We start from the raw sequence: 20,998 nt of genomic DNA, 5'->3' as shown, positions 1-20,998 counted from the left end.
TTTGTTTTTACTAATTAAGTTTAATGTTAGTTTGTTATTATTACTATTATTATTTCTATATTCATTCATACGCATGGTTTTTATATAATATATATATATATGATTTTTTTTTACATATAGTATTCACGCATTGTCTCTTTTATAACATATATATGCAGTTTTTTATAGTACATGTCGACCTATTTATATTCTCGTGCATATGTTTTTTTTCTTTTTTATTCCCTAACTTTCACAAACTTTATACTTTATATATATATACATATATGTTTTATAACATGTGCACGTTTTAATATATTTATGTATCCGTTTTTTTAAATCATTATAAATATTTTATTATTTTACATATTCTATTATTTTTTATATATTGCATACATATATGTATTTAAGTATATACTGATTGTGAATTTTCATGATTTACCAATACATACACTTATACATTTTTTTATTTTGTAAATATATACACATATACATTTTTATCTTTATTTTATTTTCATGATTTTCATGTACATAAATACATACTTTTTTATAAATTATTACAAGGTTTTTGTTTATATATTTCATTCCTTTTCTCTCACATGTATACTTATATGTTTTTTTGAAAAAGATACATGCACACTCATATTTTTAATTTACTTGTAAATTGTGCTCAGTATATATATTTTGTAAATACATGTACATATATATTTTAAATTAAGGTATTTGTTTCATGTTGTACATTAACCTTTTAACACGCCTTTTAGAAAACACATATTTTGGTTCTCAAAGTATTTAAATCATCCTATTTTATAAATTCTAAAATATTTGGCATTCATGATTCTCGTGAAAGATCGTGTCCTAACTTACTGGATTGCGATTATTTTTCGATGAATTTAGAAAGCCAAGTATTTGTTTTGCAATAAATCCACAAATTTCAAATAAAAGCTTATTCTCGGGAATTCAAAATGTTGGGTCCTAACTTACTGGTCATGACATTTTCTTCTCGAAATAAGAATTTTCAAAAACAAAAGGCAATATTCGGGTATTTTGAAGATTTAAAAACATTGTGCCCTAACTTACTGGGTGTGGTGTTTTATTTCTTTGAAATAAGAATTATCTTATTATTTTAATCCATTCATGAAATAAAAAGTTTCCTTTTAAAATCTTTTTAAATTTTCGACACCAAGGCATTTTAAAAAAAATCAATTTGGTACCAATTTTGGGCGTTACGAGGGTGCTAATCCTTCCTCGTGCGTAACTGACTCCCGAGCCCATTTTCTCAAATTTCGTAGACCAAAGTCATTTTTAAGGTGAGCCGATCACACCTTAATCAAGGATCGGTGGCGACTCCAGTTTCGTTTTTTAAAGTCGACAAGTAAATTTTTGTTTTCAAAAAGCGGTTTCGACAAACCAAATTACCAAATTTATCATTAAATCTATTTTTTATCGTGTTTAAAGATACTAAAATTTAAACCTCGACTTTTGACCAGCACCGAGTGTTCACCTCAAAAATCCAATAGATTCAAATCACAGTAGCAATCCTGTCTGTGGTGAGACAAACCTATTTATAATGCAAATTGACGGTGCTGATTTACTTCCACTAGGATTAAGAGAGCGAGTCAATTGTAAATACACTGAAAAAAGGACTAATATTTAACGGTCCGATACTCTAAATTACGGAATAATTTACTCTAAACAAATTAACCAAAACAAAACAAATTCCATATTGCAACGAAAGGCAGTGCTAAAAGAAAAGAAGAGACCCCCAAACCCCTCTTAAGCAAAAATTTCAAGTAGTGATTTCACAATTACTTAAATCAAAGTACTAAATGCAATCCTAGTACTGCAACTTTATTCAATAAAAATATAGTAACAGGGTCAACATTTTTGAAACTTTCTATTATTTCTATAAGATTAACATGCTTTTCTACCACCAATTCCTATAATTTTATTGTTAGAAACACCTAGTTTGTTTGCCAAAGCAATTATTTCTATCTTATTTTCTTGACCCTAATATCTTTAATGAAACTAACTATATACCGCATAATGACACAATATTGCATATGTTTTACTTACGAAGAAATTCCCTCTTTTGTGATGATACTAAGAAGCTGAAGGATATATAGAGGTCTAGTCGATGGTTGCTTTAATGAGACTGGTGTTTCTTCGCTCTACCTTGAGAGGCTGATGTTTCATCTCTTTTGGAACCCTCAGGTTTCCTAGCCCATGCAGGTGCTTGATCTGGACCATAACGGTAATCATAAAAGAGTTCTTCACTAGCTTCGATTCGTTCCTTGGCAAATATTCCAACTCGATGATCCCCGGCTACCAAGATTACCTGTGCAAGCTAAAGGAATTAGCTTAACTAACAACAAGAAATGTCCCTAAAATGTATCGTGGACGGTTGTATACCTTGGCATAGCAATTTGGGTTAGAAGAGTGGTTTGCAAATTTCAATTTGTCTCCTTTGCGGTATGCGTCGAGGACATACTGCAAAGACAAAACAGCAGCTTCCAATCAGATTCTACATGCTGGTGTAATGTAGTTATTAACATAAATACATTTAGGATATAATTAAGCTCCGAAATGTGAACATGGTACTTCCGATATTAGGATCATTGCAGCAATCTTAGATTAAAAAATAAAGAGCACCTTTGTTAACAGGGAAATTTTAGTGCTGAATGTGAAATGTGAGAGCCACTTGCCTGATCATTCAAGTCAAAAAGGAAAGATGAATTTGCACGATCGTAAATTTTCCCTCGTTTGTCTGCTTCTGTGTGTGAGATCAATTCACCAGTATATTCTCCAAGATAATCATTTTTGTTGACAGAATTCTGAACCAACATCATCAAGTTCACAGAAAAGAGTTTAAACACAATTGAAGAAAATAGAGACAATTAACTATCCAAAGGTCTGCATTGGGAAAAAACGGGGTAATATCCTACTTTTAGGAATGCTCCCCATCCGGCAACATCAGACTTTGCCAAGAGTATCTGAAGAATAAAAACATGAAAGATTAGAAGAGGAGCAAAAAGAACATTCCAGTTTTAAAGCATTTCGAAACTATAATTTTACAACTAAAACATTCTTAGTAGCTCACTCTCTGCTGTTGCCTTAGAAGAAGCCTCATATTTCCACACTGACCATCTCCTTGTTTCGGTGGCTCACCCAACGAATCCCCACCACAACTGCAAATGTATAAATATTACTAACAGATCATGTTAGTAATAGGTTATATAAAATCATGAAACTTTACCTAACCCAACAATTCCTACAAACATCTGGGTCACATTCACGCCCAGCAGCAAAACATGGGCACTGCCGGCTTCTGCATTGGCTTTTTGCACAGTGGCATCCCCTAAACCGATTTTTGCAACTCTTCGAGCATCTGAATGATCATAATCTTTGAATTTATAAGAATGTTCTGGACTTGATTGGCTCATGGTATTTTTGGTTCGGGAAAAAAAAACACAAAAACAAAACTGAAACAACTGGTTCATCCATAACAAAAGCAGCTGGTCAAATGTAAATATTTCAGATTCAGTGAGATACATATTTTCTTACCCATACCATCTAAGTATATATTTTTTCACATTCGCATGTTAAAACAACTTAACTTACCCACAATACTTCTCACAGCAAGTTCCATTGTTCAGACAAGGGCATTGCTTTCCACACATTGATTGGCATCCACATGGAGTATATTGCTTGCAAGACTGATTTTTTCCATCTGCAATTCTTTTCCAAATTGAGGGATGGCCAGCTGACTTCCAAGAATATTTAAGTTTCCGTGTTCTACCCTTTCTACGAAGCAATCGTGGTCTTGCTGACATCTCTTGCTCCTGAATTACAGAAAGAATTTTAATTGGGAAAAAGTATTTATAATGCAATGCAAACAGGAAAGAGAAAGGTCTACAATGGAGAACCAATTATTCACCCTAAAAAATACAATGCCATATAATGAACTGATCAAGATAAATTAATAATGAATCAATATTAGAAGTTGCAAAATTAAGTAAAAAGAAAACCAGAATGCAGAGCAACATAGTCAGCTTGCTCCTAATTTACCATTGTTCATGGAAATCAGACACTAAAGATAAAAGCTTGATGAATTCAACAACTTTCAGGATGGGTTTCCTACTTTAACATTGTCTAACTAAATAGCCAAACCTTAATGGCCACGTAACTCTAATTGCAGATTGTAATGCCACTCTATATCTATGGATTCTTGAACATTTTTTGAATCGGTAAGCATTTAACCTTAAAAGGAATGCTTGCAATTGTAGCTAATAAAGGTGATAGTGTCATTAATATGGCCTCAGGAGAGCCATGCAGGTTGGCAATTGGAAACCTTTTCTTTTTCACCCCTTATCAAAGAAATATCATATAGTAGGAAATAGAGAGAAATTAGGGTTCAGGTACATACCATAAAATCTGATTCAGATTTCCCATTTTCTTCCAAAAATGAACTTGTCATGATGGACCTATTTAGTGTTGAAGATCCACCATCACACATGTAACTCGATACTTCTAGGCAAGTTTTCAAACCAGAGAGTAAGTTCCTGGCTATAAGGCAACTGTAAAGCATGGATCACACATTAGTAGAAGAATGGACATATTGTTATCTAGGAGGGAGAAGAAAGAAGTCTAATCACAACTGTCTAAATGTACAAGCTCATCATGATAAGAGAGTAAAGCAGTTGAATCGTACAAATACGAGCATGTTACACAATTTTAACTATGAGTTTTTTGCTCTGCACATTTTAGTCTTGTAAAAAAAACTGCTGAGCTTAGTCCATTCAATATTTAGAAATGCAGAAACCAATGTGAAAAAAAATATTTATATTTGCATTTTATGCAAAGCTAGACTGACAAAAGTTCTAATCCCTTCTACCTGTTTCTCCCAAATATCTCCACTCCCTTCAAACACAATTCTCTCTCAATAGGCTTCCACTCAGAAGATGACCACTTCAATTCGGGCACCTTTAAAACATCTTTGGCTCCATTCCTTGTATTATCCTTGGTCTTGGAAGCACTAGCAGAACAGGTGGAAGTTTCCAATCCCCGTTCACCAGATTCATTTTGGTTGTTTTTGGCTGTAATTTGAGTTTCATTTTCAAGAAGAGTACGAACTTGATAGTTCCTACTTTTACTACTTTGAGCACTGGCATGACTTGGTATAGCTTCAGAAGACTCTCTGGCTACATCCAAAACCAATAATGTCTTTTGTTTCTTACATGAAGAATCCTGGCTGCTATCAGAGCAGTGTAGCAGATCATCTAATGGTCTATTGCTTTCTTGGGAGGCCTTCCGCTTTCCAGAATTTTCATGGTTATCTATTGGTATGGAAGACATCACCGAAGTTAGAGCTTTACCAGCACCTTCTGAATCATTAATTCCTTCTAAAGTAACGGGCCCTTCTTCTTCAGAGATGCCTCTTTCATCTTGCATGAGATCTGCATCAACATTAGTCTTTTGCTCTTTGGCATCAGACGATGCAACCTTGTCTTTTTCTTCTAAAGTTGTTTTCACTCCATGCAATGCATTGACACCAGAACCTTCTGCCACATCTTTGACGGCTCTTAACTGCATGAATTGATGTAGAAATCACAAAACATTTTTCTTTCCCGACAAATATAAAAAATCTTAGATCCAAACAAAAATTAAATATGGAATATGATGATAACTAAATACTTGAAAAGAAACTAAAAGGTACTCCAAGGATATGAACAAGTTCAAATTCACATCAAATCAAACTTGAGTCTCAGCAACATATGAGTACGAGCACTAAAACAATCTATTTCTCTTCATTAGGTAAGAACAAATTAGACAACAAGCCAATGAAATGAGCTGCAGATAAACACAAAAATAGGAGGCTTATTAGTTAAAATAGGTAGACAAAACATCTTTTGCATCAGAACCCAGGTGTTGGGACAAGGAGCAGCATCAGAGAACAAGAAAGAATGCAAATATTTGGAGAACAAGAGAGAAATTTTGTCCATGAAGTTATCAACAAGAATGGTTTTTGCAGTATCAACTCATAAGACATCATACAAGGTTTTTAGCACAAAAGAATAATAAAAACCAAACCCGGAGGTAACACTGATCACTGCAAGGCTTTCTGTCATCTTCATATTCAGACCAATATGGCTGCTTTTCACTCTGTCAAGCAATAGGTACCAAAGCAGATAAACTAATGAGTCAAACTCGCATTAAATTGAAACTTTGAAAGACAAGAAATACATTGCTTACAGGATTAATTAGAGTTTGAGAACAGCCATGAAGACGGCAGTCAAATAACTGTCATGCAGGTACAAAATATATCAGCACAGGGAGTTAAAAAATGTCCAAAGACTGCCTATGATATCTACATGCCCATGCTTCTCTTTAACAAATAACATTAAGAGTGATGGTTAGAGACTAAGCACCAAGCAACGGCGGCAAAAGAGGTTATCAAAAGAATCTAAGGCAGCACTGAGGCTCTTGTCCAAAGATATGCCCTTCTCAGATCTACAATCCTCAGAATCTTTAATGTTCTGGTCACTGTATTTTTCTCTGAGCATGCCATGCCGTTCCTGCAAATCTCATAAGAAAACAGTTACTGATAAATATTAAATATTTGGAAGGATTAAAGAAACCAAACAACATCCAAAGCAAGACATCCATAAGCCATACTTATAGCAGGATACCTCGATTTCAGAGCCAGTGACTCCAATAAATTGGCTGACAGCAGCCAATGTTTCCTCACCTAGACCATACTCCTGACAGACATTCCTGCCAAACTCAACATTGTTAATCTAAACTGATTGAGCTTTTTTATTTTTCCCCCATAAAGTGCAATAGAAAAGATCTTATCCACAGTTCAGTAAAATCCAAATGAACATCTCTTATGGTGACACTGTCATTTCTGCACTAAATCCCACCAGTTACTTAATATACTGAAATAAATGCCAGCATGAAGAGTCTAATAGTATAAAAAGAAAACAGCAGCAGAACCTGCACACTTTTGCCATATTGGTTTTACAACAGTCTAACCCCATCTCACCATGCACTAAATCAGTTACAGGTCCTATGCCACATTGCTGAAAGATTATCATCAATGTCTACCACTTGCATTTCTGTAGATGATGTTAACTTCTGACCGTATAATAATAAGAAGGCACAGGAAGTTCAGCTGTCCGGGTGCAACTGTGCACTTCCTTTTTTCCCCAAGAGAATCATATATATGTATGTGTATATGTATATGGTGTTTCTCTTTAAAAGAAATGAATAACTCCTCTTTATTGACTAACGGAGGTTGCATCTGGTTTCACTTACCACAAAATGCGGTCTTCAACCTCAGAAAATTCATGTTTTTCTTCCTCAGGCTCCGCAATATCTTCCTCACTGTCACTACAGATTAAAGCTTCACTGCCATGTTGATCATAGTATATACGTCTCCTCCCCACAACAGATTGGTCTTCAGCCATTCTCTGATTTCTGTGCTGAATGATGCATATTTAAGATAAGACAAGCAAAAATAAAATCTCATGGGAAACAAGATGAGCCGAGGAAAGATGGTAGGTTCATGTGTGGATGCTTGTGCTGCTGAAATCTCCAACTTCGAACTAAATATCAGTAACAAAACCTTGAGGGCTTAATAACATGACTAGTTTTTCCAAATGGCTTAATATTGGTGTTCACATGTTATCAAGCCCTTTCAGGAAATCCCCCCAAAATTATAACCCTCACTGGAGATGACTTAAGTAGCACAGCTAACCCATGACTTAATGGCTTAAGTCTCTAGTGGCATACTGATTCAAAGCAGAAGTATTGTGTACCTAAACAGACAGAATAGAATACTCGAAATTAGGCAAACTAATAAATTAATCCAACTTACTTGTCCAGAAAAATCCATGTTGTATATGGTGGCAACTTTTCAACGTACGGAAGCTTGACACTTGTTGAAGATACAACTTCGTGACCATTAGAATAGTCTCTATCTCCCGACCCTTGCGCAAATCCAGCATACTTAAATAGAGGAATTTGGATTCTTGAAGAAAGCATTTTACCAAATCCATTCTCCTCCACACACAGAACGTTTCTACTTGATGTAGCTGACAAAATCTCTGAAATATGACTCTCGAGCTTCTTTCTGTTCTTCTCGACTTTTTCCTGTGCACACCACCCAATATAAATATAATTTATTTGCATCTCTAGCAGGTTGGAGCGCAAATCAATTCAATTTAGACAAGCCAAATACAACAGTAATAGTTGCTTATCAAATTCACACTGAATTGACGACGCTAGTGAAATTCAATGACAAATAAATAATGTAGCAATAATTTAAAAAGTGAAATTCATAAGTGACGAACATAACTAATCCACCTTAATCGAAGCAATTCTCTCCGCTTGAATTTGCCTTTTAAGCTGATTTAACTTATGTGTCAAGTTTCCTACTCCACCACTAGAGCACTCTTCAAGTGATTTCTGCCATATCAACAAATAATAGCAATAACATCAAAACATTGATAATTAAGCTAAAACGGATTTTTTTTAAAAAGAAAAAAGGAAACTCAATTCCATTTTTTTTCCTTTCCGTTTTCTGTTTCTTTATAATTCATTAGCAGCCAAACAGAGTATAAGCTGCAGTGAACGGCGATGGAATTGAGAGAAACCTCAGCCTCCACACAAAACCATTGGCGAATACTATTCAGTGGAATTTCAAGTCTACGCGATCAATTACAAACTAAAAATCAAAATAATATTTTGAAAAATCATTTTAAATTTTATGTTTAAATGATACAGTGAATTTAAGCGACTGATAACTACTTTTTTTATGATTAGTAATGAAGATTGAATACAAAAAGAAGGAATCAAAAGGGAAAAATTGAAGATCAAAAGGATAAGGAGAGAAATCCTAACTTTAGATTTAGTGGAAGGGTCGCTCCCTTTAGAGACCATTGTTGGCTGAATTTGGTGCTTTGTTTTCTCTGCGACTCCGAGTCATACAACCAGAGTGAAAGAGCATCTGGAAGAAAATAATAAAAAAGTAAAGAAGGACAGTAAAGGGCCTGGCACGTGTGAACTGTTGTTACGTGGCCTTTACTGTTGGGGGACTCAATTTTTGAGTTTTTTCACAAGGGCCCAAAGCATTTATTTTTCTTTATCTTTTTTATATTTATTTTGTTTCATTTAAATTTCGCCTTCAGAAATTATAGCTGGCTTACACAATGGGCTTTAAGTGAAGGCCCAAATTATATGGCTTGTCTGTACGAAATGTGTGTTTTTTTAACCAAACAAGTGTCTAAAAGCTGGGAGAAAACAATTTTTTGTGCACATACAGTTTATATTAAATCACTAACTTAATAATAATTAAACTCATTATTTAAAATTTTAGAAAATTTATTCAACTAAATAATTCAACCCAAAATATAAAATTTTAAAATTTATATTTAATACAATAAAACATTTATTATATTTATTTGTGTTTTTTAATATAATAAAATATTTATTATATTTATAATAGTGTTTTTAATATAAATACTTTTTAATGTGTTAGTGCATGATAGCAAGATAAATTCGTATTTTAATATATTTATTCTTAGTTAATTGTCGGATAAAATGCTATTAAATTTAGATTTTTCTTATCAAGAATGAAATTGGTGTCTTGAATTCAAACTCTTACAAAAGGGATAAATTGGAACAAAAAATAAAGAGGAGGGCTTGATTGAAAGATTGAAAATACAAAGATAATTGGATAAAGATTGAAGGGTTGAAGTTTTTTAAAAAAGTGGTTGGATAAAGATTGAATGATTTTTTATATTATTACAACTCTGTAATTAGTTTAAATTTAATCTCTAGTATAAATTTAATTTTAAAATTTTAAACTATTTACTGATAATATTTAGGAAAAATCTACGGCAATATACAAATAAAAGCCCTTTTTTTAAAAAATTACTGAAATGGGCCAGGTAAAAAATTAATTACCGGAATAGCCTTATTTCCGCCAAAACGTGTCCACGTCAACGCGTTGTCAGGTGACGAAGCAGGAAAACGCTTCCTTGAGGAAGCGTTTTGCCCGTGTCTCCTGCTATTAAGGTTTTGGGTTAGGGTTTTGGGGGTTTTTAGGTTTAGGATTTTTAAGAAAAAATTAAATAAATAAGGGATTATGGTTTAAGGTTTCTTAATTAAATTAATTAAAAAAATTCAAAATTAGATTAGGGTTTCGTGCTTATAATTTTTAAAGAAAAATCAATTAAATTAGGGTTTAGGGTTACTTAAGTAAATTAATTAAAAAAATTTTAAAAAAAATCATATTAGGGTTTAGTGTTAAGGGTTTTTAAAAAAATCAAATAAATTAAGGTTTAGGGTTACTTGAGTAATTTAATTATAAATTAAAAAAATTAGATTAGGGTTTAGGGTTTAGAGTTTAGAGTTTAGAGTTTAGAGTTTTTAAAGAAAAACTCAAATAAATTGAGGTTTGGGGTTTAGGGTTACTTAATTAAATTATTTGTTAATTTAAAAAAGCTCCCACGTGGACGCTCTTTTGCTACAGTAGCTCCTGAAAAAATAATTTCGAGAAGATGTTTCTGAGCAAATAGTGTCAAAAACGCTTTAAGCAGGATGCATTGTCAACAAAAGTACTGAAAGAAACTCCCACGTGGACGCTCTTTTGCTACAATAGCTTCTGAAAAAATAATTTCGAGAAGACGTTTCTGAGAAAATAATGTCAAAAACGCTTTAAGCAGGATGCATTGTCAGCAAAAGTACTGAAAGAAGCTCCCACATGGACACGCTTTTGTTACAGTAGCTCCTGTTTGGCCTGAGGCTATAAATGAGGCAAATTTTTTTCTCAAATTGCATAAGTTACAGCAAAAAAAATTTAGAGAGGTTAAGAAGGATAGAAATTGAAGATGAGTGAACGTATTAGTGCTGTTATTTACTATGATGGTGAGGTTCGTCACACCGAGAACGGTGTTATTTTTTTATCGGAGAATACAGCGCGACTGCTTTTTAACCAGAACATAGATTTGACAGAACTTCGTAAAAGAATTAGGCGTAAAATATTCGGAACGACGCCAATGAAAGTTCTGTCTATTACGCATCGGTTTTGTTCTTCTGTTGATCCGGTGACATATGACTCGTTCGACATAAAATATGCTCATAGCTTGGAGGCAATGGTGCAGACTCATCTCGCTAGTGGAGCACCCTATATTGAGTTATATGTACAATTTACATCGCCAAGTGATGCACTTGCGACTGCTGTTCGAGAGGTATACACGACCCCTGCCCGACACTCGGTTAGTGGGTTATAAAACACGGAACAACCCATGTTTGGTAGCGGTATGAAATACACAACCCCTGCATGACACTTTGTCAGTGGATGGGACATGCATCTCGGTGGGTCGATGTTTGATGCTGGAAATACGTACTAGGGAACGGCATCAACTTCTAGTGGTTGGCAATCTACATCCAATTGGAGACGTTATGAAACGCCCAAAAGAAGGGATGATGTACTCCCTACGACGTCCACCGGTGAGGGGACCTCATACGTTGCAGATGATGATGGGTTAGAAGATGACTCCGATGAGTATCCACCTCGAGAGCCCGGGCCCGATGGTGCAGAAGTTGTATTATTTTCTGAACCGGTGCCTATTCTAACCGAACCTGAAGATGTTGAAGGGGGTTCAGATGAAGAAGAAGATCCACGATTCAGGGCATACTCACCTCTAGCCCACATGCATAACGTCGATCTGTCTGTAGATGATGCGTTAGAGTTTCTAGATCTACCACACAGGTTGCGTGATCATACAAGTTCGCTACTGGATTCGGGTGAATTTGAAGTTGGTAATGAGTTTTCCAACAAGGATAGTTTGATTGGTGCATTGAAACAACATAGCATCAATAACGATGTTAACTACCACGTGGTTAAATCCAAAGCTGATAAGTTTGAGGCGAAGTGTGTAGTGCAAAACGATACATGTTCATAGAAAATCCACGCTTTGTTGAGGAAAATGACAGGGTTGTGGGAGATAAAAAAGTACAAAGGTTTATATACATGTGCTGCAGGTACAGTATTTAGGGTTTCTAAATAATACTATTATTATGTAATGTTGCATTATTTAATGTACTCCGTTGATAGGTATTTCACAAAATCATCCCAAGATGGATTCAACTATGTTAGCTAGCTTGATACCACCCACGGTGAAGGCAATCCCAAGATTTCAATGCCAGTCTTAATTACTAATATTCGTAGCCAAATGGGGTACATGCATTCGTACCGCAAGGCTCGGATAGCTAAGCAGAAGGCTTTGAAGAAGTTGCATAGTGGGTGGGACGCTTCATATAATGAAATATGGCAGTGGTGTCAAGTGTTAGAGAGATACGTCCCAGGTTGTATAACATACCTTGAAACGGAACATGCGTACTACAACGACTAATTGCTACGTGGATGTCAAGTGTTCAAACGCCTGTTTTGGACCTTTAAGCAATGCCGAGACGCATTTCCATACTGCAAGCCATTGGTACAAATTGAAAGTACCTTTATGTTTAGTAGCTATACCCATCGGCTATTGCTTGCAGTGACACAGGATGGCAGTGGGAGAATTCTTCCAATTGCGTTTGCAATAACACCGGGGGAGTCAGTTGATGACTGGATTTCTTTCTATCTAGGTTAAAGAGGTATGTGTGCCCCCAACTTGATATTTGTGTTATTTTAGATCGGGGCACCTAAATACTAGCTACAATTGATCGACAGATAAGCTTATGGAACGCACACACCATCGGTATTGCCTAAGGCACGTTGCTTCCAACTACTACAGGTAATATCTATCTAAGAGTGAACGACGACAAGTGACCAACATGGGTATTTAGTCTCTATTAATAAAATTTCGTTTGTCATTTTAAATTTATTCTAAATGAAAGAGTGGTATGTAATATTAGCAATGAACTTATATTGGCAGGGTATGAAATAAATAAAGACCGTTTTCATGAGATATTGGCAGTTTTGCGTTCAATTAACCGTGAAAGCGCGGACTACCTTTGTAACATACCTTTCGAACAGTGGCCTACAATATGATCATATGACATCAAACCTGGCTGAATGCATAAATTCTGTTCTAAAATGAATGCGTCATCTACCGATAACATCGGTTGTGTGAGAGACATATTTTTTTTAGCGGCGCTATTTCCAAAGCGAGCAACGAGTTATGCAGGCCAGATGCAAGGAGGCCATGTATGGTGCAGTAAGGTAGTGCAAGAAATTAACGAGGTCAAGGCACGGGTGAACACCATGTACACAATATGCACGATCGAGACAACTTATGGTTTCGCATGACAAAGTTTGACAGACCGCACCAAGGTGTTATCGGTGGGCAATATCGTGTATACTTGCGAAATAGGACTTGCGACTATGGGATGTTTGATGCACTTCATTATCCATGCGCTCATGTAATTGCAGCTTGTCAGAATCTCCGCCTGGATCCGATGAGCTATGTCGATGAAGTGTACAAATTAGAAAACATGTACAACATCTGGAGACACGTATTCCCACCGATCCCAGATGAACGTAAGTGGCCGTCTGTATCGCTTGCTCGCTTTAAGCTGTTACCGGATAGAGAATTACGTCGCAAACCAAAGGGTCGACCTTGTTCGACTAGAATACGTAACAATATGGATATCCAAAAAATAGCCAGTCAACAGAAGTTGTGCGGATAGTGTAGGAACCCAGGCCATACAAGCCGATCATGCCCAAATCGCAATAGTTGAACATTATTGTAAAAAAACTTTATATTATTTATATTTTTTAAATCAAATAATATAGAAATATTCAGAATATTGACTTATTTAAAAGAAAATCTATTTTATTAAAAATATTAAAGCAAATTACAATTACTTTATTCAAAACAACGTTTTATTTTAATAAATGAAATAATATAGAAAAATTTCTATTTTATTACATCAAATCATATCAAAATATTCAAAATGTTTGTTCAAATATATTAAAATAAAAATCAATCTCCGTGCCATGGGATTCAAGATTACCACATGGTCGCCGTCAGCGATTCTGTATTGGATTCCTCCTTTGTCTAGCTTTCAGAGGGGGTTGTGGTTGCTCCGGCGGGGATTCTGGTTCCTCCAGTAGAGGATCTAGTTGTCGGTGTTAGAACGATGAGCCACATTGATAGAATAGTGACTGTGGAAGTGTTTGCATCACCAATGGCCAAGCTATTTGAAACCTATACGGTGATAGGGATTGGTAAAAAGAAGAGCTCCCTGATGGCCCCTCCTGCGATCCCTCGTGCGACGGTGGCCTATACATCAGCGGTCCACTCGGCGTAATTGAAAATGGAGATGAACCGGGCCATGGACTCTAACCTACCATAGGACTAAAAAAAGGAAACATATAAGGGTTAGGATACATAAAAGGGCTAGGATACGCACCTGGCATCATCTGAAAAGGTTGTGCTGTGGGTATTGTCGGTTGAAGTCTTTGAAATTTGGGTGTGTTTGTCGGTCTTTGTTCTTGGGCTCGGTATTGTATGGGCGCTGCTGATGGGTCGAGTGATTGTGTGGGCGCTGTTGATGGGCCGAGTGATTGTGTGGGCGCCTGCGTCGTCGTCTCTTCTTCTTGGATTTAAAGGGCCACGTCGTTCCCTTTGGATACGCAATTGTCGCTGCCTCTCCTCTGTCGACAGTAAATACGGCTTGTCATGAATCTTAAACCATGGCATGTATTCTGGCACGCACGCTAACTCTGGAACGGTGATCGGTTCTCGAGTAGGTATATAATCATACCGATCTTCCCATATTTGGATGTAGTGTGACCAGAGTCTCGGCCAATCCGTATGCAATTGCCGTAGGTCGATTTTGTGATGATCATCCAACATCTCAGGTGCCACGGGAATCGATTGTCGGAATATAAATTACTGTAATACTCTGTCCGACTAGTGCATCTCCACGGTCGCAAAGTTGACCAATGGGACTTTCACATGCCAATCATTTGGATTTTGGAAGTACTCATCTGGAATTACTGCTCAAATTGCCGGATCCTCGTATGGTGTCCATTGAAACTATATGAACATGATGGAAATATTAGTTATATACATAATACATGATACTAAAAACTAAATACTAAATACCAATCGACTATCTCATGATGGAAATATCTATTTTATTTAATACTTACTTGTGCTTCCGACCATTGGTCTAATAGAAGTCGTATATCTTCAAAAGAGGTAGGTAATCGAGCATAATTTACCGAATGGTTCCACCTAATTAAATAAATTTTTAGCATACGATTATATTTTAAATCTACGTAATAATTGTAAAATCTAATATAAAATTTACCTCGTTATGAGTGGGAATGTATATGAGTGGTCCATTCGAGGACGTAAAAATAGAAAGCGAAACCGTGCCCATGACTGCAGTAGTGATAGGCAACCTCCAATTTTAGCTTTATTCGGTCGTGTTGCCCTACACATCTCCCGGTACAATGTTGCCAACACGACAGACCCCCAGCTAAATTCACCAGCTGTTCTAAAATCAACGAGTTTCAGCAGCCATCTCAGATGTACAAGGTTCCGTGACAAGTCTGACATCAGATAACCTCCAATTATCTGAAAAATGTATGCCCGAACATATCGGATTCTTTCTAGTTCGGTAGAATCATCATCCGGCTCCAAGAATGTGTCTCATAACCAGCCCATCTCTATCCGACCTCCGTTAATATTATCTGGAATAGAGCCCAAAAGCTCGTAGCATACCGCTCCCTAATCACCAGATTGAACAGACTCGGTGACTGTGTACCTGTCCATCGACAATCCCAATTGCAAATTTACGTCTTCTAAAGTTATAGTACACTCTCCACATGGAAGATGGAATGTGTGTGTCTCGAGTCTCCACCTCTCAATCAACGCATTGATAAGTTTCGGGTCCAACTTGCATCCCTGGCCTACCGTCGCCATGTGCCAAAAACCCGCTTCCCGCAGGTAATTCTCTACCAACGGTGATAGAGGACCATGCATATTACGGATATAGCATTGCAATATTCGATCTACAAACTTCTATGAGAAATAATAAAATAAAAATTATTTAAAATTGCATAAATCAAAAAAATCATAAATAATATTTAAAAATTAAATTTAAAACTTACCATTTTCATTTGTTTGACTGATATGTACTTGTTATCAAGACGAATTAATTCTCCGGCCATTACTAACACGATCAAATTTTTATGATTTAAAAAAATTCAAAAAAATAAAATTAAAGCTTTTTTAAAAATAATTAAAAAAATTAAAGCTTTTTTTAAGAGGAAATTGAGAAGAATTTGAGAGAATATTGGAGAGAAATTGAGAGAAAGGATTTAGGTGTGAAAAAAATGAAAGGGGGATTTTTATAGTTTTTTTTTTACCGTTGGGGGTGGTCACCAATGGTAAAAAAAGTAGCCGTTACTACTGTTCACGCGCGGGAAAAATACTTCCTTGAGGAAGCGTTTTCCAGCCTAGTCACCTGACAACGTGCTAACGTGGACGCGATTTCGGGGAATCGGACCATTCCGGTAATTAATTTTTTACTGGGCCCATTTCAGTAATTTTTAAAAAATGGGCTTTTATTGGTATTTTACCCAAAAATCTAGTTAAATTTTTCTACTAAAATTGTATATAAATAACTAGTAGCTACATCCAATTACACACTTGGCTTTAGTCTTTAATAATTTCTTTTCTTTTTTTTTCCTTTCCATTACCTGCATTACTTTTCATTCTGTCATTTCAATTATTTTTATTTTATTTTCAACTTTTTGATTTAATTATCTTTCAAGGCCTTTTCTCTTTCAACTTTCCACAATTCCAATTGAATCATTTACTTTCGAGCATGATTCTTTCCATAATTAACTAAACCTTTTTTAGCTTTAGCTCAGAAATTGTTCCAACAAAACAATCGTAAGATACAAACCCGCTCAAAAATACCTCTCAACACAGTATTTTCTATCTCTCTGGTATATGGGATAGTACAAATTCACCCCTTAAAGTTGATTCAGCTTCGATTCAAAAAGTGCACGTTGAGTTGGAGTTGTTTGGCGTATAGTTGGGAAGTTGAATCGACCGTACTGTGTTCGAATTCCCGCAAACAAATTGGCGTGTCTAGGTGGAAAAAGCAGTTGGATTCCGTTAAGGGAGATAAAGATCGGATTTAAATGACCCACGTGGTTGAGGCCATTGATTCGAGTTTGGCTTTTTAGATTGCAAGGCTGTCGAAATCTTAAATTGTGAACACGTGTATTGCAGTTAGAAATTTGGCAATAGTCAATTTGCAGGTCGTATTAGGATCGACTACAAACAAAAAAGTTGGCGGTTGGGACATTGTTGATCGCTATAACTAGTTTAATGCTTGGGAGGGAAAACCTATTTCAGGATCAATTCAAGATTGAAGTACACCAAGGCTAAGGCCGAGCTTAAAAATATTTGATTTATCCATTTATTTTATTTTCTTAAATTTATTTTTACATTTTTGAATCTGTTTTTATTTTCATTTTATTACACTACATATTTCCTTATATTATTATCTTTATCAATTTAAACCCCCCCATTTTTATTTTTCAGCATTGCTATGCACAGGTCGTGGGCACGACTGTTACCGCGTCAACGATTTTGGTCACAGAAAAAGACGAAATTAAACAGCCAATCCTTATGGATTCGACCCTACTACTCTATACTGCTATTTACTGTTATTTTGTCGTAAGAATTTATATTTGGTGGTTTTGACACCTATCAGTGCTTTCAGTGTATTATATTTTTTAAAAATTTTATTTTAAAAATAATCTAAAAACAAATATAGGGGAGCTAAATCGAACCCAAATTTACCTTTTCTAAATTGGGTTAGGTTTGGATAAAAAAGTAAGTTAATTTTTCGGATCTGATCAAATTTGAACTTAAAAAATTGATTTAAATACTTTACATAGGCCCAACCTGACTTGACCCATGAAAAACTTCTAGATGAGTAAAATTTGAACTTTTAAATATGCCTTTTTTTTTGTCCGAGCCCATTTTTTGAGCATATATTTTTTTCCAAACCATTTCACTTTTCGAAAGATCTTTCAGGCCGGGTTGGGTGGCTTAACCATAGATAGGTTTAGAAATAAGTATATATAGTGCATTTTCTACAAAAATAAAATTATCATGTTTGGTAGTCGGGTTGAAACAAATATTTTTATTTTATTTTATATAACTTTTTGAGATATACGTGCTGACAAATAGCCAAATTACGTACCATAATACATTAGAATACGTACCATAATAAGATAGTACATATTGACTGATGGGTTGTGTAGGCATTGGTGTTGTAGCCATCGGTGCTGGTTCTTGCGTGGACGCTAATAATGGATCCGCCTCGGCAATCCTTGGTTTTAAAGGGGCCCGTCGTGGCCTACTCGTATGGGGATGTCGACGCCTCACCTCTTCCCCGTATAAATATGGCTTGTCATGGATCCTAAACCATGGCTTGTACTCCGGATCACTTACTAATTCCGGAACAACAATAGGTTTGTGAGTAGGTAAGAAATCATACCGATTATTCACATGTGGTATGTTAGGAGTGGAATATCAGTCAATTCTCATCCGTCTAACCTCTTAAGTCGATAGGATGCAGATCATCAAGGTCTTGAGGTGCTCCGAAAATCGATTGTCGGAATCCAAATTGTTGCAACACTCTATCAGTCTCGTGCATCCCGATGATATCATACACTACCAATGGGACCTTCGCGTTAGGTGTTCGGATTCACAAAGAATTCATCGGGAATGACTTCTTAAATTGTCGGATCCTCATATGGTGTCCATTCAAACTATATTAATGTGATAAAAACATTAGTGTTATATATACTACTAAAAACGAAACCGACTACGTTAATATTATATAGTTCAAATTTAAATAAATAGATACCTCTTCTTCTGATCATTGGCCTAATAGAAGGCATATATCTTGAAGCTCAATCGGTAATCCCACGTGACTCGGCCCATGGTTCCACCTATTTAAATAACTTATTAGCATAATAATTTAAATTTAAATAATTTTTATTATGGTAATATCTAATGAAATTTACCTTTTTACGAGTGAGAATGTATACGAATAGTTCGCTCGAGGACGTAAAAATGGCAACTGGTATCGCGCCTATGATTGTAGTAGTAGAATGCAGCCAGTAATTTTGATTTTTCATGGTTGTGTCGCTTGACACATCTCCCGATACAATATTGTCAACATGACGAACCCTCAACTGAGTTCGCCTGCTCTTCTAAAGTCAATGAGTTTCAACAACCACCTTAGATGGACGAGTGTTTGTGACTTATCCGACATTAGGATACCCTCGATGATCTGAAGGATGTACACCCAAGCGTGTCGTTCTCTTTCGACTTCAGTCGAATCCTCATCCAACCCCACAAATTTCTTCGTAACCAACATATTTCGATCTGACCTCCGTAAATCATCTCCGAAACCAAACCCAAAAGTTCACCACATAAGCTTCTCTAAGCAGCAGAGTGAACAGACCCGATGACTACCAAGACATTCACCGGTAACCCCTATTGTAAATGCACGTCCTCTAGAGTAATGGTACATTCACCGTATGGAAGATGGAATGTGTGCATCTCGGGTCTCCATTTCTCCACCAACGTGCTTACGAGTTTTGGGTCCAACTTACACCCCTGACCTGTAAGGGCCACGTGCCAAAAACTGACTTCCCTCAAGTACGATTCAATCAACGGTGATGGAGGAGCGGGTGGATTACGAATATGACATTTTAAAATTCAATCTTTCACCTATTTATGTAAAATATATATATAAAAAAGTTAAAATATAACATTAAAATAAAAAATAAAAAATAAAAAATTGAAATTTATTAAAAAAATATTCTTATCATTTGCAATTGATTGACAGAAATGTGCTTGTCATCATGACGGATTAGAGAACCAGTCATTGCTAATTATAAAACATGAATTAATATTTAATAAAAAATATTTTCAGAAAATATTAATAAAAATTCTAATAAAAAATATAATCTAGATAGAAATAGAATTTAAGTAATAAAATTAAGAGAGAATTTTGAGAGTGATTTGAGAATTTTGAGAGAATATTGTGAGAAATGAGTAAGGGTGAGGGGTTTTATAGTTTGTTTTTTTTACTGTTAGGGGGGGCAACGACTATTTTATTAGTCATTGGAAAAGTAGTCATTGGGGGGAGGGACACGGTTTTCCATAAATGTTTCCAGCTAGAAGCGTTTTCCATAAACGTTTCCAACTGGAAGTGTTCTACTGGTAACACACGGAAAGTGTTTCTCGCTGGAAGCGTTTTTCTGCATTTCACTTGAAAATGCTTCCAGTTGAAAACGTTTTCCCTAAATCGGCCTATTCCCGTAATTATTCCAAAAATCGGCCTAATCTGGTAAATTTGAAATATTTTCGGCATTTTTGGGGTAATAAAGTCCTATTTTCAAAATATATTGTGGAAACATATTACCATATATATGATACCATGTTAGCTTGTTATTTTCACATATTACTAGAAAAAGTAATTTACAGATTTAAAGACGGTGTTTATGCCAAGATTGAAATTTTGAAATTCAAATAATGATCTAATTGGAGAACATAGACTAAATCTACAACTTTAGGCATAATCTGAGATTAATATCAAAATTTAATTGCTCTTGTTTGGTCAATACTGAAATTTCAAAATTTGAAAATATAATGATTAAAATTGATCAAATTAAAGTACAAAGACTAGATCCACAATTTATGCAAAGTAAATGGACTTATAGCAAAATTTAACCAAATACTTCCTGATATACATATTAATTTACTTTCTTTCATATGAGTGTAACATCACGATTCCTAGTTTTTGTTTTTAATACAATGTCTAAAACTACTCATAGCCCCTCCTCACCCTTAAATAAGAAGATAATGCGCTTCAGCATACTCAAACCTATGTCTTCTTACAAAATCGATATCAAGTGATTATCATCAGTTTTGTAAATAATAACTATTTGATTACTGTT

General features: G+C 35.4%; 1 protein-coding gene across 3 annotated transcripts; it reads right to left on the bottom strand.

Annotated features, from left to right (window-relative positions):
- Positions 1–1,802: 1,802 nt before the first annotated feature.
- LOC105764061 (histone-lysine N-methyltransferase EZA1) lies at positions 1,803–9,038 on the bottom strand. 3 transcript variants are annotated; one of them, XM_012582514.2, is made up of 17 exons: positions 8,881–9,038; positions 8,344–8,445; positions 7,856–8,130; positions 7,294–7,455; positions 6,666–6,750; positions 6,405–6,551; positions 6,229–6,276; positions 6,067–6,138; positions 4,871–5,562; positions 4,403–4,553; positions 3,598–3,818; positions 3,233–3,364; positions 3,077–3,164; positions 2,922–2,969; positions 2,682–2,810; positions 2,389–2,466; positions 1,803–2,314 (listed from the first exon to the last, which is right to left on the bottom strand). In XM_012582514.2, exons 1-17 carry the CDS (start codon positions 8,917–8,919, stop codon positions 2,123–2,125), a joined length of 2,661 nt encoding a protein of 886 aa, XP_012437968.1. In that variant the 5' UTR covers positions 8,920–9,038; the 3' UTR covers positions 1,803–2,122. The 3 variants fall into 3 exon arrangements, with proteins under 3 accessions (XP_012437968.1, XP_052481025.1, XP_012437970.1); XM_052625065.1 differs by lacking the exon at positions 8,881–9,038 and having other exon boundaries at positions 8,336–8,845; XM_012582516.2 differs by lacking the exons at positions 8,344–8,445; positions 8,881–9,038 and having other exon boundaries at positions 7,294–7,460; positions 7,856–8,009.
- Positions 9,039–20,998: the final 11,960 nt, after the last annotated feature.

This window comes from Gossypium raimondii, chromosome 12, assembly GCF_025698545.1.
Source record: "Gossypium raimondii isolate GPD5lz chromosome 12, ASM2569854v1, whole genome shotgun sequence".
NCBI classification, from domain to species: Eukaryota; Viridiplantae; Streptophyta; class Magnoliopsida; order Malvales; family Malvaceae; genus Gossypium; species Gossypium raimondii.
Note: the sequence above shows the minus strand (reverse complement) of the source record. Positions and strands in the feature narration are given on the sequence as shown.

What these genes read in the sequence shown, in the direction of transcription:
- LOC105764061 (XM_012582514.2), bottom strand. Translation starts at nt 8,919, where the DNA reads ATGGTCTCTAAAGGGAGCGACCCTTCCACTAAATCTAAA. An exon ending in AGAGAATTGCTTCGATTAAG is followed by an intron (nt 8,131 to 8,343) that starts GTGGATTAGTTA and finishes TGGTGTGCACAG; the next exon opens with GAAAAAGTCGAGAAGAACAG. An exon ending in TCACTGGCTCTGAAATCGAG is followed by an intron (nt 6,552 to 6,665) that starts GTATCCTGCTAT and finishes TGAGATTTGCAG; the next exon opens with GAACGGCATGGCATGCTCAG.